This window comes from Strix uralensis, chromosome 3, assembly GCF_047716275.1.
Source record: "Strix uralensis isolate ZFMK-TIS-50842 chromosome 3, bStrUra1, whole genome shotgun sequence".
Lineage (NCBI taxonomy): Eukaryota > Metazoa > Chordata > Aves > Strigiformes > Strigidae > Strix > Strix uralensis.
The window spans coordinates 37,543,606-37,561,545 of NC_133974.1; the positions used below are offsets into that span (position 1 = coordinate 37,543,606).

The 17,940-nt window shown below is 40.8% G+C and overlaps 1 protein-coding gene across 5 annotated transcripts in view; it reads left to right on the forward strand.

Annotated features, from left to right (window-relative positions):
* Nucleotides 1–739: 739 nt before the first annotated feature.
* SH3BGRL2 (SH3 domain binding glutamate rich protein like 2) overlaps nucleotides 740–17,940 on the forward strand; it is a 48,844-nt gene continuing 31,643 nt past the window's right edge. For 2 of the 5 annotated variants that reach the window (XR_012628054.1, XM_074861923.1), the window contains exon 1: nucleotides 740–953. Coding sequence is in view for 1 of the 5 variants with exons in the window: in XM_074861920.1 (XP_074718021.1) it covers nucleotides 909–953 (45 nt within the window). In the remaining 4 variants the exon portion in view is untranslated. Of the gene's footprint in view, nucleotides 954–1,831; nucleotides 1,937–17,940 lie in introns of all 5 variants that reach the window. The other 3 variants (XM_074861921.1, XM_074861922.1, XM_074861920.1) reach the window with 3 other exon arrangements.

Genomic DNA, 17,940 nt, shown 5'->3' on the forward strand with positions numbered 1-17,940 from the left:
TGAGCTGACTGATGAAGGGTTATTTGGGGTTATCTGCTTATCCTGTTGATTAATAACATCTGTTACACAGCTGACAATATTGAGAACTGTACATCTATAGCAGAGAGTGAAAACTGTCAGCGCCGTTTAGCTCCTTCGAGATGCCCAGTGTAGGAGAGCCCTCTTGCCCAGTGGCCTATCTCCCTAGCATTGTCCCCGTTGCCCACCCTGACAGGAATGAGCTTGGGTGGCCTGTCCAGAACGGCGCCATTTCCACCCCTTCGCCACTGTAAATGGTGGCCACTGGGGCTGGACCCGGGCCCAGCGGAGCAGAGGTGGCGGCTCCACACAGGGTAGGACCAGGAGCGGCCAGGCCAGGGAGGAGCAGCCCTGATGGCGGAGGGGATGAATTTAGGCGCGTTGTTCATCGTGGGCTGGGGCCCCCTCGACCTGCGGGCAGCGCACCTGGAGGGCAGCACAAACCCCTCCTCAGCCTCTGGGACGCGAATGGTGGCACTCGGCAGCGTCGGGGGCATGGCACCTTGGAGCACGGCGGCTGCCCGCTTGGCTCGGTTTTGCTGGTGAATCCTGACCCACAGTGCGCTGGCCCCGCCGCGGGGAGAGCGAACTACAGCGCCCGTCGGCCCCTGCGCGCCGCCCCCACCTTTCCCGCCTCTCGCCGTTACCGCCTGCCTCCTGTCAGCGAGCGGCGCGACCCGGCTCGCCCGAGAGGGGCTGCCGCCGCCGCGGGGAAGGGGGGTGCTGCGGGGGGCGGCTGCCCGCGGGGGGGGCGGCGGCGGGGTGGAGCGGGGCGGCCCTGTCGCCAGCCCCGTTCCCGTCCCGGTCCCGTGCGGGGGAGCGGCGTCCCCGCAGCCTCGCTGCCCCGTCCCGTCCGGTCCCGTCGTCGCGGCGCGGCTCATGAGGTGAAGATGGTGATCCGCGTCTTCGTCGCCTCCTCCTCGGGCTCGGTGGCGGTGAGTGGGGGCGAGCGGCGGGGAGAAGGGAGAGGAGCGGGGAGCGGGGCCGCCGCAGTCAGGGCTCAGCCTGCGGGGCCGGGGACAGCGCCCGGCGAAGCTGCCCGGTGGTTGTCAGCCGCCGCTCGCCGTCCCCGGCGTTGCCGAGCCTGCCCTCGGCTCCGGGACCGCCGCCGCCCGCCGGCAGGGACCCGAGAGTCAGGAGGCTGTTGTGAAACGCGGCTCTGAATTTGCCGGGGTTGCGTGTGCAAATGGGGGGAAAAAAATGACAACTTCCCCCGCCGCCTCCCGAAAGGCTGCCGAAGCGTAACTTGGGCGTAAATTGCTTTTGGCAAACCAAGCGCCCCTGAAACCCCTTCGTAGGGGACAAGTATTGGGTGTGTTTAAAGAGTCTTAAAGGGGATTAGAGTGGGCTAAACTTGCCCGCTTGGGAGGGAGTTTCAGCGCCTTGGTGCAGGGGAGACCACCCTGAGGCACGCCGAACCTGCCGGGTGCGGTGCCTCGGTGCCTGCCAACTACTGCAGGTTTAAAAAATAAATAAAAGGGGAGCCTAGAGACAAACTTCAGGCCACTAGCACCTCTTTGAATTAAGAAATACTCTGGAAAAGGTATAACTCCTTTCAAACTCGGTTTTGAAAGACATCACTGCGTCCTCTGCTTGATTGAAGCATATCTAGCTTTCTCATTGAATTAATTATGCATGTGACCTACGAATTTTCATATTTTCATATAAAGTGACAGCTCTGTTTTCCGTTAAAGCAATCTGAGCATAAGCGTTCTACTGAATTTGTTCTTTAAGAGAAACATCAGAAGGCTTTAGATATGATTGCTATTCTTTATGCTTAAGCAGTGAAAGCAGCATCATTTTTGCATTGCAGAAGGACATAGCACTGTATTTTCCCATCTGAAGGTTTATCGTGTGTTTACTTCCTTCAGCCTTTTACTTCATGATACGTGTTTTCAGTTCAGTGGCATGGTGACAGGTATGTTTTCTGATATGTTTTGGCATGAAGTGTTCAAAATGCTTAGTGATTGCATTACAGCTAATAAAAACTAATTATCCATTTCAGTAGCCAACTGAGTAACCACAGAGCGTCTTCAGGACTCTAATCCATGTTCATCAAGCACCCATAATAGAAACAGCTCCTTCCCCACATGGGCAGTTGGTTTATGCTGTGGTAGCTCAGTATTGCTAGATTTAGTTTCTGTTACACGCTTCATAGCTTGAACAATAATGCATAGTTTTAGATTTAGTTTTTGTTGAAGGGGGAAAAGGGCTACATAATTAGCTCACCTACATCTCCTGTTCTGACCAGTCTGCAAATAGGTTATTGATGGGAGTTTTTGATTCTGTCCTCTCCTTCCCCTGTCTCTGCCTGCAAGGTACATATCCCATCATCATCAAACCCTCTTGACTATCTATTAACACAAGAAACCAAATATGAGGTTGACAAGCAATTTAATTTGTCCATCAGTTCATTTGCTGACTTTTTTCTTTGTTGGACAACAAGATGACATATTATATGGATAACAGTTTGCATGCTGGTGACAGTCAACTTTCTTCATCTAGACAGCAGTACGTCCAAGTACAGTTTAGCCAGAGAAGAACAGATAATTTAGTGATTAAAGGTACTGTTACATGGGACAAGAACTGTGTCATCACTTTTCTGTCAGTTTTTCTTCTGTGTTATCACACCATTTAGGAATCTTTGTTATGGGCTAGGTTCCTGCTGTGCTCAGTGTTGCATCACTGAGGCTTTTTTCTGTGGGCTTTGCAGTGGGTGTCCATATATCATGGCTATTGAGGAAAATGACAAAGAAAAAATTATTATCAGCTGGTTTATGTGAGAATCCGGATCTGGAGAAAAGGGTGGTTACTGTATTTCAGGTCTCTAAACAGGGAAGTTTTAAACTTATTTTCATCCTCCTAGAGCTAAACATTAGCAAAAGGAAACAAAAAGTGTTTGAGTCATGTAATTCCTTGTCGTCTCCTCCAGCCTTCAGCACAATGGCATCAACTACTTTTTGGGATCCTGTGCAATTCATGAGACAGGATGGATTCCTTGTCTAGAGAAATGAGTACCCCTTACAGATCCTACTCTGTCCTCTGCTAAAAACAGTGTCAGAATCCATGGTTTAATTTCCACTTGTAGGTCAGTTTGAGTCAAATTGTAGGCTAGCTGCTTGTGAGAGTGGCTGAGGTTAGTATCCAATAGGTAATTGACCAAAACTGTCTATATGTAGTATTTGCTGATAAACTAAAAGCACTGTCATAGTGACATGATTCACTTTCCTACTCTCACTAGAGATACTTTATTAAATTCCTTTTTATTTTAAAATGACATCTAGTCTCTAGAGTAAGCTTTTGGTTTTGTTTGTTACCTCACCAGCAGTGTGCTGTTAAGGCAGGGATGCTTCTCAGTCCTCTTTCCTCTTTGTGCCTGGAGTAAGACTGATTTGAGTTTGCAGAGAGGGAGGGAAGAAGACAGTGATTTATTTAAATAAAAAATATGCATCAATTTCCATATGTTAACTGGTGAAAGAGATGATATTATGAGCAAATATGAGCTAAACTCTTTGTGTACTAATCCTTTTGAAATCTTTGGAATACCCAGGTTGAATGATAGGCTGAAACATTCCTGAGAAATATACTGGTTGTGTAGTCAGCAAAGGCTTCAGTTTGCATAAATACAACTTTCCCTGGGAACTTTTGAAATGTTTATGGATCCTGATACTTGGTGTAATTTGTTTTGTGCTAAAGACAAAAAAAATATGTAATAGTCATACATAATTTTAAGAGTTCAGCACATAAAATGTTTTGGGGGTCATTCTGGAGAATGAGAAAAAGAAATAATTGGAGTGGATGAGAAAAAGCAAAGAACAACGCAAACCTTCCTTGCATTTGGTCTTGGACTTCCCCCTGCAGCATCTTCCTCACACCTGAACGTTCTTAGACCCCTGAGAGGTTAATGGTAGTAACTTTTTTTTTGTTGTTTTTAAAAATAATACTTGTGAATATGAATGCCCTATGAGCTTAAAAGAGCTCACAGATCCCAAAACCTAGCTGTTGCTTGTTGTCATCTTCAGTGTTTATGGAACCTGGACTGCGGGTTTACCCCATAGGAATGCTGTAGACAAGTGCCTGGGACCTTCTTGAGGGAAGGGAGGAGAGTGGCATTGTGTGTATGTGTACATTTCTAAAAAACCTCATGTTGTTTTAAGCATGCATTAGGCAGATCCAATTGAATCACAATGGGAAGTCTCTGAATAGGCAGACAGGCATGTTTCTACAAGCCTTACTGTCTCCTACTTTTTCTGACCTGAATTTCTACTTGTTGTTGGTAAGCTGTGTCTCGAATTCCAAGCACTTCTTTGTAGAACTGGGGAGGCAGGCTTTACTACTTCTACCTGATAAGGACAATCAGTGTTCTTTTGTGCTTAGGAGAAAGGCTACTTCAAAATTAGCGTTTACTTTTCTACCTCAGCAGTGCTTCACTGTTTTCAGGAAATAGTTTATGTCCTCATTTTTCACCAAATTATTCCAAGGTGACTGTGATTTAATCTGTTTCACATTTCCCAGTCTATCAATAAAAATTTACACTTGTGCTACCGTAATACATACTAACTCAGTTAAATGGTTTTCAGCGTTTTAAAGCAGCTCTACCTTTGACAGGAAGCTGGTAGTATGAATTAAGTAACTCTATGCCTGGAATTCCTGTAGTTATCTAGAAATTGCAAACCAGAGGAGACTTCAGTCTTCTTGCAGGCAGAGGACTGAAGATCAGGTAAGGGGAATGTCATTGAAGAGCTTTCAAATAATGGAGAAACTTCAAACAACTGTCTCACTTGTATTTTCTCCTCTGTGATAATAATTTATTGTCTTGGAGCTTCATCTGTTAAATTGAACAGATATTGTAGTAGAGTTACTGAAATAATGAAACAGCAGGTAGAATCTCCTCTGACCAGTGAGAGATGCGAAACACTTTCTGCTGGGGTCCTTATTTGCTCATGTGGGATCAGGAATGACACAACACCAATATGATGATCAGATCGTTCGTTTATTCTCCTATCCTGGTTACATTTATAGTACACTAAGTTCCGTACACACGCACATCTGTACTCCGATAGGCTGCATACTATCTACACGCGCTGTTCAGGCGCCTCTACAAGCACTTGCATTGGTTAGTTGTATTTGCATACATACAACCTGAAACTTACAAACTTCTCTACATTGTATCTTATTTTATTCAGACTTGTGTGCTTTTGCTGACCGTAGTCATTCCTTCTTTTGCTGACCGTAACTATCCCTTTGCTGACTTTATCTTGTCCTTGCACTGTCCTGTCTGCATTAGCTTCCTTCTAATGCAGCCCAGGCCCCTACAACTTTCCTACTGAAATTTTTGTGTGTTCACGAGATGTGAAAAACACATAACTGAAATGAATTCCATTTAGTGTACAAGAGCAAGTGCTGCTCAGTCACATTCTCCATGAAAACGTATTTAGGGGGACAGGACGGTTTGGTGAGAACAGCATCAACCTGAAATGAATAGACTTTTTTAAATGACCAAATGTTGGACTTTGACTCTTGCTGCTGAAGAGAATTATGGATTTTTTACTAGGAAGCTTGATAAGATAGGTGCAGTTATAATGAAATTGTTTCTATAGCAAATATTGGTTTTATGAGACCAAAGCTCTGCTTTTGTTTAAGCATATTATGGAGGTCAAAAGAGTTGGAATTTTTGTTTCCTGGAGTGATTAAATCACAGTATAAAATATCAGAATGTCAGAATAATTGCAGGCATGTTTGTTTGGTTCACATGTTGGATAATGTAATGAAGACAAATACAATGCTAGCATTCTTAAGGCTAAGCTTGTCTCCTAGCGATAATGATGAATTTCAGCTCCACCCTTGTTTATACAAAGTCATTGTAACTCAGCATTTCTCACAGCACTTCTCAGGAATAATGTGCTTCTTGCTGAGAGGTGTGGAATAAATTAGTTTATATTAGGTCACTTCTAGAATATCCACCATCTGACAGGTTTTTTTGCCTCTCTGTACCCCAAAAGTACAACATTCAAAACTGAAACTGATTTGGTTGAGTCATACAAGTGCTTTCTGTGAAAACTGTATTAGTTATGGTGGTCATTTGGAGGGGTTTATAACTTGTTGCATGTGATTTACAGAAAGTCAGCTACCTATGATATAAAATATTAGGCTTTGCAAATTACAAACATTATGATTTTTTAATATTAGAAGTTTGTAAAATCAGATCATAGCAGCAGGTAAGTTATCTCTTCAGAAATGAGACAATAATCTTTACAATTAGAAGTGATCCTCCAATATTTACATTGGAAATAGACAATACTGTGGTTATGCATTTAAAATATTGCTAACATCTCTCAGCATGCTGAGGATTGGAACCTCAAAGTCTGATTTATGAATCTCACATGAACATCATACTGTGTCACTTCACTTGGTCAAGATAGTGGTGCTTTTGGTTGTGCACCTACAGAATAGTGCTGTAGCAACGGCGGCATTACTGGAAGAAAAGTTTGATCCCTGCTCAGTCACGGAACACATCATGTGTATCCATGTCTTGGACGTTAACAATTATATTGTGCCCATAAGAGAGATCTGGGGGCTTTCTGGATCTAGTTCCTTTGACTGACAGAATTAGTCCCCTCGTCCTTCCTCAAGTTTCTTATTATCAGGTCAGGTGGCTCATATCACCTTTGCTGGCTTCTGTCAGTCCTGTTTTGCAGGGTTCACGTGGCAGAAGGAGCCTGAGAGCCTCGCTCACTACTGTGCTCTCTGCAAGGCAGAGAGCGGCCAGCGCTGAAGTCTTTAGCTATTTTTCACCCTAAGGGGGCCCTCTGTGGATCCAGCTCTCAAATCTGTATTCCAAAGAAGTCTAAATTCTAGTGACTTGTGATGGAGAGAACTAAGCAGTACAGACAGTTTAAGGAATGTGTTCAGGAGGGAGCCGGGTGAGAACCCTAGTCACAAGGATACAGGTGGAATTTAGACCATCTGTGTATGGTATTCAGTACCTAACTGTTGCACCATTCTTGTATGCTCTAGTGCTTTTCAAATATTTACATTTCTTCTTGGCAGATAGATTGTGTCAGAAATAATGCTACCGTGAAGAACATGCTTTAGACTACATAGTGTCATGGGCAGTAAGACCATTACTGACCTTAGATTACAGTTGTAGCTGCAATAAAACTTCAAAGGAGGTAGTGTTCTGACTGGGTTTCTGAAGACTGTTTGGAGTGTGTATTTTGACTCTCCATATACTGATCTGCTTTGTACAGACATATGGTTCAATGTCTCTAACAACTATATAGTGACATTTTCGTTAAAGATTTAGCCCTCTATTTTGAATATATTCACATGGGTTGGAAAGAATAAAATGAGTAATAAAAGGCAACTTGTTCATTTTGAGAAGGTTTTTCCCCTTTGTTTTTCTGTAGAGTATGGCAGTGTCAAAGTGCAAGTCCCTGAATGGATGTACTTCACTGATGGTGACCTGTTCTCCTCAATCTTCCATCCATATCATCAAAGCTTAGAAATTCTTTTTCCTAACTCTGGTCATAGTGTCAGCATTCACAGGAGGAGTGTCAGCATTCACAGGAGGTCACCTATAACTGAATTTGATTACATTAATGAAAAAAAAAATGAAGTAATAACTAACTTGTATGCAATTTATTGGTACAAATTACTTTTGGATTACTTTTATTTTCCACATTGTTTTGTGAAATGAAAATTAATTTGGGCACTTAACTCACCTGTCTGTTTTCTAGTGGGTACAACGCAGGAGGAAAGGCAAGGAATGAAGGATATGCCATTCTTTGGTTGTCTCCATTTTGTTGTCTGGCACTAGTACACCAACATATAAACTGCCACATTTACAGTTGTCTTCGTCACAATATTCTCTGCCAACATTGCTCCTGCAGAAAGAAACTCCAGCAGAGGGGCAAGGCAGTCAGCTCTCGTGCTGTAACACATTGGGTCACTGCAACTGCTCGCTTCAATGCTGCTGAACTGGAGGTCTTGGTATCAGCAACTTTCATCTGGTGAATTCAAATTGAAAGCAGCATGTTTTCCATATGCAGTCTACTGCAGGCTGGGTGTCTGGTTTCTTGTCACTAGAAAGGTTGCTTAGCCAAGGGACAATGAACTGAATTCCATTATGTTTGGGGATCACAGAACTGCTTTCCCAAAATTTGTTTGGCTATTCTTCTGTAAACCTAGGTCAGATATTCACTTCCTCTCTAGATTTTTACATTTTTTTCCAAGAAGTCTTATTTGGGCAAAATATACTAAGCACCAGAGTATCAGTGTTTTTTTTCCTTTTGGACGTAAGTACCTTTGTAAAAAGAGATATTAAAAGAAGATGTTGCATTAAAGTCACCGCTGGATTAATGTGAATGCTGTGATCTGCAGTCATTTACTGGGATGTGGTGTCTAGTGTAGTAAATTCATGTAAGATGTGATCCAAAGTTTCTTGAAACTGGTGAAAACATCTTCATTGACTGACTGGGATTTCATCCAAGCCAGATGGCTTCCATGCTTACCATTAAACCTAAATGGTGTCTCGTGTGTCTGAAAAGCTCAGGACTTTATTAATGTGTATTGTTCTAAATGTTTTTATTCATGCATTTAAATGATACAATGCTGCTGCCTCCAATTTGGAATTGCTTGAGCACTGTTTGCAAACATAACATGTCCTCATTATCAGTAAGGAGAAATGAACCTCAGAATATAATCTTCTACCTAAAATGAAAGAAGTGGGTTGTTGGTAGAAGGGTTGTATTGGACTCCTAAGCCTCTTTCTTTGGGCAAACCACAGCAAGTAAGTACCAGTTGCATGACTTACAGGCCACATAGTAGGCAAAAGAGCTGAGTTTCCTGAATCTCCACCATTCTGGTGGACAGTGAGATTAGAAACAAATAACTAGCTCTTGCAAAGTTATGCCTCTCTTCTATTCCTGAATACTTGCCTGTTTTAAAAATCTAAGGACCTATAGATAAAATTCAAGAAACAGTGAAGACATAGCAGTAAGTGTGAAAGTATACTAGTCAAAGTTACCTGATAGTACCAAAGCCCAACAAAGCTTGCCAATATAACGATACATATTTATTCAGTGTAAATTACCTTTCTCAGTACTTGTAAGAGCTTTAAAAAAATACCATATTTTAACTGATATGTTGAAAATTCTGGTTTTAATAGTCTTGTCAAAGGTGAAGTATACTGCTGAATAAGTCCATTTCACTTGCTATATGAATGCTTTTGATTTTAATTAAAATCCAAGCAAAAATTAAGTCTACAGTGAAACATGTTTCAGTTGAACTCTGTTAGATTCTTTCTGGTACCCTTCTGTACAATCCATCTTTCAATTTAATTATTTCACAGAGTTTAAACTTCTGTTTATCCAAAGAGGGAGATGTATAAAAATGAGGATTTGTGGAAAAACAGTCAGCATTTAAGGAAGTTCTTTGTTGTATAAAATCAGGATCATCTGTGTCTTTATCAATATGAGTGCAACTTGGAGATAAAGAGTTGTCACTAAGCTGGTAACCCAGAGTGTATCATTTTAGTAGAAAGTACACTAAGGGCAACAGTTTCCTCACCTTCAGCCTCAAGTGCTGGCCTCCTAAGGGAGTCTATCCAGAAAGAAATACTGCAATCTTTGTTTTGCTTGCAGTGTGAAAACTTGATAAGAAGAGTAATGAACACAGAAATGCTGTAGTCCTTGTAATCTAGTCTTAGTTGAAATCTACTGTATCCAAAACCATGATCGTGTTCCAGTATGTCAGTGTTTTTTACCAGCTTAATGTTTTGATAAGTTTTACAGAAGACAGTTCTGCAAGTCCCTTAAGTTGGTGGATTTCCTTCTTGTCAAGGTGAGGGGAAATGTAGAGGTGGTGGTAGTGTTTCTTACCTGTGTCTGTTAATGGAGACAGTCTGCAGTTAGTTGCAATAGCTTGGAAGAGCTTCTGAGTTCCTCAGTAGCCATGAGATTGTTTCCTTGATCTTCTCTCCTGGGGTTGGTATACTGTTTAGTCAGCACCTGTTGGATGGGCGGATGGAGTCAGTTCAGAAGCCTAAGTTACTGTTGACTCTCATTTCTAAAAACAAACATCAGATTCATTTTAGTGGGACTCATGTAGGTTAGCAAAGTGTGACCTGATCTTTCAAGGAAAGACTCAAAATTGGTGAACTTAAGATGCTTTGACTGGGAGGAAGGAGTGACTGAGATGCAAATATTGTGCAGGCAACTCATTTAACATAGTAAGGAAACATGGTTACAAAACTTTCTTTCTTGTCGTCCTTGGGCTTTATGCCTCCATCTTTGAAGTATTTTGGGGTGAAATCTTTTGATTCTTCTGTTCAAGGCTGTGGCAGTCCTTCCATTCAGGTGTGCTACTTTACTGTAAGAGTTATTTGTCACCACTCTGAAGGGGCTGAGTCTAAAGCATGTGGATATCCTTCTTTTGGAGTGGTAAGAGCTATCGTCATGATGAACCTTCTTAAAACAAGTTATTTCTATCTCGTTAGTGGGAGAAGAGAAAAACAACTGGGTTTTACAACAGTAAACAAGCTTATTTAGTCTAAATTTAATATTGAACTTCACTATAAAGTAATTAAATTTGGCACAGAGGAAGGGGAGTAACTGCCTTGCTAGCTCATTTATGAAGAGAAGCTCTTGGGAGACACAGGTTGTTCAGTGGCTCATGTTAATCATCAATAACAGTATGCCCTTCTGTTGTTGTCCATCTCCCTTGGGTAGGATAGAGCTTGTCTTGATAGTTAAGAGTTCCAGGATTTGTTGGTTTGGGTTTTGCTCTTTTACCTCTGGATAACTATTCCACACCATTCCTGGTAAGACAATGTGGAAAACTGCAAGATGTTTCTCATTTTGCTGCAAGGAATAAACTTGCAGAGGTTAATGCCTGAGAGTGACCTTTGCATATGTATCAACCTGCTTTTTGTTTGAATATACATATGTAGATGTGTATTTTTGCCTACACGCATATGTATATATATTTATGTATATATATAGTTTGTATATGTTATGTATATTTATATCTGTGTGTGTGTTTCTTAACCTTGGAATCACCGGTAGATGCTAATTATCACTTGGTAAAAATAAACCACTGATTTTTGTATCACCAGAAGAGAAATAATGATAGCGTCCTGGTGCCTCACATTGGTTGCTCAAGATCTGTCAGCATCTGTCAGGGCCCTGTGAAAAGTGACTGCTCCTTTATTCGAATGGCTGGACCTTATGGAACTGTAACCATGGATTGTCTGTCTTCTGTGTAAGATAGAGTGCTAAAATCATGGTGCTTGCTCGGCTGTCTCTGTTATCCCATGTGTCTGGCCTATAGTTAAGAGCTTTACTTATGTAACATTTCAGAAAATGAGGTGCTTACAAAACATCAAAATAGTTATACCAATATAAGATATCCACCAATATAATTGTGCTGGCTAATGGGCACATACAGGGGCATAAATATTTCCCTTCTTACCTAGGAGAAAGCTAACATCAGTGTAAACAATGTTATGAAGATTTTTATCTGAGAGCTCTGAGAGGGCTAGTAGTGGCAGTTGAAGACCTTACTGGTGATAATTTCAAAGTCGCTCTTCTGCCTGTTGCAGAGCTCCAGGACAGAACACGTGCCTGCATTCTAGCCTCTTCAGTTGCAGCCTTGTGTGTTTGCCTTCCTGGGTGCTGAAGGTGGGCTAGTAATGCATTGGACTGTGAAACTGAGCATCTGCAGCACCAGGACGTGTCCAGTTTTGCTACTGTTGCAGGAGTGATGATAACTTTTGGCAAGCTTCTGCTTGTGACAAAGCCTTAAACAGCCACAGTTTCTGGGTTTCTGAACGTCCCATTTCATGGGAGTGTTGTGCTGCAAACTCTGCCAGCAGGGTTATGCTCAGAGCTTTTGTTTGTAGGCAGAGCCCTGAAACCATGAACTTGTACTCCATATTAAATGCAAATCAAAACATGATATTGTGTGTTCCCTTCACACATGCTTATAGGTTTTTCCTGTTGGCTTTTGGCTTTTTATGCTTTTACAAAAAGACAGAACTTTGTTTACCTTCACATGCTAGGAGATAGGGCCATTGTGATCCTTTTCACCAATCTGCTGTGTAACACAGGTTCCCTGAATTCACAGTTGAAGCAAGAGAACATGACTCAGAAAAAAAATACATCAGAATTTAATGGTGGAAATTCCATCACAACTTTCACAAATTTGTTTTGTTTCCTGACATTTTCATGTGCTGCAGAGGAGGATACTGAGTATTATCTGTGCTATTAAAACCTTTATGAATAATTATTTGGAATAATTTAATAGTGACATTACAAAACTTTTTAAGACTAGTTTCTTAATCATGGAATTGAGGTCTGTGTTTTTCAGAGAAAGGCAAGTGAATTTTGGTGTGTCTTCATTTGAAAGAAAGCTTCCTTTGATCTGATGAACAACAGAGCATGAGCAACTGAAACTGTCATTATGTTGCTGCAGGGTTAGTGAAATTATCATCCCTGTCTAATCTAAAGAAACACAATTGAAGTATGCATTAAACCTTTGATCTGGATCTGCATCTCCTAAAGTCAGACAATCTTCCTGAAGCATCTCTAATTGAGTGATCTGATATATTTATATAGAAGCAGATACAGGAGTGGCATTTGAAGGATTTAGACAGCATCACATTCTTCTGTAGGAACCTGCTAGGAAGCTAAAATTAGTTAGAAAGGAGATACAAAACTAGTCTTTGATCAGAGAAGACAGCTGCCATGAAGACCCTGATGTGCAAGCAGTCCCTTCCTACTCGGTGAAACTGGCTTGCCTGCAGTGAGGTCTGTTTTCTAGTAAAGGTTTCCAGCATCATGCCCTAGGGAAGTCTGAAAATCTATGGTTTATTCAGCATGGCATTCAGTGATACCTTTGGCTATGTGGAGGTGACTTCTGTTGACCTTACAGGAGATGTCTCTGCAGTTTATGGGATAAAAATCAGATGGCTGCTGTATTTGGGGATGCAGCTAGTCACTGAGAAATGGGTCTGTGGAAGTATAAAACAAGAGGTAATTTGCACATATGGAGCTGCAAGAACACACAAGCTACACGGATATAGTTGCATTTGTTGAAAGAGAAATAACATTGACATTTGTTAATAAAGTTAGAAGCTTCATTCTGCTCTCAGTTGAGTCAAAGGTAATTTTGTTATTGATCTGAATAATAGCAGTGGCAGCCAGCCCAGATTTAGAGGATTATATCAACAAAATCCATCGTCCTAGCCTTACAAAAACATACTGATAGAACTTTGCAGTAATATAGTCTAATTTTATCTGAAATATGACATTTGTCTTGAGCCACAAATGCATTTTCCTGTTGCTGTTTCATATACTGCTGGGAGAACTTGTAAATATCCGTAAAAACTTGGCACAACAAATTCTGAATGACTTGCACTGCTGTTACTACTGTTATTTTAAAGTGCATTATCAAGGGTGTGTATATCTATAGTTGGCAGAATGACACATCTGTGCCGTGCGGATAGTAGCTGTCAGGAGAAAATAGTGAAAGTATTGACAGCTTTATTTCACAAACTTGTTTTTCAAATTCTTTGTAGCCTTTTGGAATCATAATATCTCTGATCCTTCAGGATGAGAAAACAAATAAATGCAAGCATAGTCCTTCTTAGGGAAAGGCCAGATGTTTTTTTCAGGTGTCCAAGGGGTCACAGTTGGGTGTAACTGGGTGTTGGGCTATGGGTCCTGAGTGACAAAATACAGAGGGTGCAGCCCCATCGGTAAGGTAGGAGATGGCCAGCAGGACTTACATCTTGAGCTAACAGAACTGAGACCCCACCCAGATGAAATAAGGCTAATTACTTATTATGTCTCATGGGCTGCTAGGTGTTTTTATCCATTCTAATAGATAAATATTCCTATGCCACTGGGGTTTGATGCTTAAAGCTAATGAGAAGGAAGAAACATGACCTATTTTTTTTAGTGCCAAGAAATTTGCTTTTATATCTCATTTGCAGTAAGTACAGAAAATACAGCTGGGGATGCTTTATTCATTTTGACAAAACAATGTGACTGATAAATACATAGAACTAGTTCACAACACTTTCAGTGCTCTGCTGACTCACCACATCACAAAAAAAAAAGACAATTGTGTGTTTTCATCTTAAAAGTTTAGGTGATAAACATATTACATAATAGGAAATGTGTGTGTATTTCTTGTTAGGGGGATTTTTTGTTTTTAAACTTCTATTTTTCTTTGCAGAATTTAGAATAGAATAGAATAGAATAGAATAGAATAGAATAGAATAGAATAGAATAGAATAGAATAGAATAGAATAGAATAGAATAGAATATTTCAGTTGGAAGGAACCTACAAAAATCATCTAGTTCAACTATCTGATCACGTCAGGTCTGACCAAAAGTTAAAGCATGTTATGAAGGGAATTGTCCAAATGCCTCTTAAACACTGACAGGGTTGGGGCATCAACCACCTCTCTAGGAAGCCTGTTCCAGTGTTTGACCACCCATAAAGAAATACTTCCTAATATCAAGTCTGAACCTCTCCTGACACAGCTATCATGCATCCTATCACTGGATACCAGGGAGAAGAGATCAGCACCTCCCTGTCCCCTTCCCCTCCTCCAGAAGCTGTAGAGAGCAATGAGGTCACCCCTCAGCCTCCTTTTCTCCAAACTAGACAAGCCCAAAGGCCTTAGTCCTCCTCATAGGACATTCCTTCCAGCCCTTTCACCATCTTTGTTGCCCTCCTCTGCACCTTTTCAAGGACCTTTAACATCCTTCTTAAATTGTGGGGCCCATAACTGCACAGAGTACTCAAGGTGAGGCTGCACCAAGGCTGAATACAGCAGGATAGTCACCTCTCTGACTGGCTGGTTATGCTGTGTTTGATGCACCCCAGGATGTGATCTGCCCTCTTGGCTGCCAGGGCACATTGCTGACTCATACAAGTATTATAGCATTTTCTTACTTACCAAAACCTGCTTGTAAAACTGCTCTCTTCAGTGCTATTTCAGTGAACTTTAAACAATTTCCAAATACTTAACACATTTAAAAAAATAAAGAAACAAAACATAGTTACTGTGCTTTTCTTCCCTCCACAAAATCATAATTCTACCAAGCAAGCTTGAGTCACATTAACAAAGTGATATCTCTAAATCCCTGCAGATTTTCAGCTCTAGCAGTATTGGACTTCCATGTGCAAAACACCAAACTATTCCCTGCTCTCCTAACTCTGCAGGAGGAACTGTGAAATTCAAAGATCAACTTTCTGTTCATCTCTGCAGGACTGAGTACTGAGTTTCCAATGGTTCAGAACTTGACAGTTCTCAACTACCGTCCTGAACTGGGACTTTACTGGGATGCAAAGGATATTCTTCAGAATCAAGTAACTTAGAGAAATCAAAAGAAATAAACATATGAATAAACATAATATAGCATGGAGATCAAAGAACAACTTGCATTTAATTAGGAGGTACTAAAGAATAGCTGAATTAATAAGGGTTGCAGTTATCATACTTGTATTTATGTGTAGTATACATTTTGAAAAGGAAGATAGATGTAGCTTGTTAAAAGGGTTTCTTTCATGAATACTTGCTATAAATATGCCACTTTGACAAAAGAGAATAGTATGAGGAGGAGTAAATGTAGAATGCTAAACAGGAGATTTAAATTATTCTCTGGCATCTTTGAGAGGTTTCTGTTGGAAAAATGCATGAAAATAACACTTTCTTTTTAACTACTCTCTTCAATTACTGAAACATATGGTAAATTACAAACAAAACCATCTATCTATCGCAAGAAGTTAGCTGCCAGCTAGGGTTTGAATTGTTGGTCTTTTGAAATGAATTATTCTAGTCCTGCAGGATGGTTGCATCAGGAGAAGTTTTTGATAGCTGAGAATATGCTTTATGAGTCCCTGAGATCTTCCAGGCTGTGTAAAGTTTCTCTTGTCTTTTGTGCTAGCCACTAGGATCCACAACCTTGTTTAAAAAAAACTCCAAAAAAGTCCTACCACATAATTCTAACAATTTTGAAACTTCTTGGCTCACTGTTGGCTGAAACATTTTTAAAAACAGACCAAGTTACCAGCATGCTCTGGGAATCTGGCCTCTGTTTTAGCTAAAGGCCCAGCTGAAGAAGAACCAGTATGCCTTCCCAGTATCCTCACAAGAAAACACCTATGACTAGGAAAGATCCTGTATCTGTAGCACAAATATAATTTCAAGTGTGCATTTTGTCAAATAGAAATGTAAAAGTTTTCAGGATAGTGTAATTTCACAGAATGGAGCTCTTGCTGAAGGTTACAATCCAAACTGGCACTAGATTTTGCAAGCTTCTCTACTAGAACAACCAACAGCGCATCCTGACCTTCAATCTGTCAGTCACCTGCTGCTTGCCAGGCTAGGCTGGGAATCCTCTCACTACGTTTCTCAGTCTGCATGGAGTCCTCTGGCTGCTAGTTTGTCAAGGTCTCTCTGATTTGCAGCCGCCTGCCTGTACACTCAGTGGGACTTCCAAGTTCTGGTTCAGTTCCTGTTGCAAAGTCTTCAAGTTTTACTTTATTTTAGCCATTTTTTATTTCCACAAGCAATGCTGGTTTTTTGGTTTCACATTGATGCAACAGAATACAAATTCATGTCATTAACTGGAAGACAGATCCAGCCTCAGTGGTGTTCTTATTAGTCTTTTGATGGGTCTCATAGTATCTGGTTTCCTCCAGTCCATCAGAGACTCACATGTAAGTGGATTTTCAACACTGTAGGAACACATTGTTCCTACTGCAAGAAGAAAATGATGATAGAATCACTTACTTCATTTGTGTACATCATTGGCAAGTCTTGTTTCCTGAAATACAGAAGAAATCAAAAGAAGTAGATTTGGGAGTGACTTTAGAGGCTTTCTCAGCTGCAGACGGCTCAAAGGCACCCTGCATGGCACTGCCTGTAGCTGATATTTCTGTAGAACCTTCTCATTTTCCTTTCTTGGTCTTTCCCCTTTTTCTGTTTGTTCCATTTCTGTCTCTCCTTTTCCCTTTATGCTTACTGAAATAATACGAAGTAAACCCCTGAGCAAACTCCCATCACCTCTTGTTTTGTTCGGTGATAGATGTATTTGTACTCGCTAAAGACTCCTTTGTGTTTGAGTGTTACCTTGTTACTTGCACAGAGAACAATGGTTTGTTACAAACTATCTGAAATAAGAAACTTCCCTCTTCAGATTGTAATAGACATGCATACACAGAAATAGATTTAAATGCATTTTATCATAGTGAAACATCTGACAAGGAAAATACGAGGTTAGCAGTCATTAGGCATGGAGCAGTTTACTATCTTCTGTAGCTTTATAGAAAAAGAAAATAATGTGTTTTCCTCTGCTGACTGCTTGTGATTAGGAGTCTTTTAAAAAACAAACCTGGCTCAAATTTTAATTGCATTTCTGAAATACTGGACTCTTTCAAAAATACCAACCATATAGCACAGAGGTAAAGGTGTGCAAATTGTCTGGCTAAGCAGTGTCTCAGCAGCTCCCAGGGACTTTCGAACTTATTTTGCATAAAGCTGAACAGATTGCCCTCCCAGTTCAGTAGAGTATTTCATATGGCGTGTCCTTAATTATGTCTGTGTGCAAGTGGAAGATTGCTGCTAGCAGGAGACCAGGGCAGTGCAGGCTGCATGCAGCCACTCTTCAGGGACTGTTCTATTTCTTTTCAGATTGAAAAGTTCTGTGGTCAGTTTTTAGGATATTGAAACATTTTCTTGAGGATGAAACGTTAAAGATGTTTTTAGCTATTTGGAAGACTGTTCTGAGGAGACTGTATTTTCCTTCTATCACATGTAATGCAATATTTGCTACAGCAGGTAGCCACTTACTTTACTTTTGGGAATAGTTATGCAGTGCTGATTTTTTTTAATTTTTATTTTTA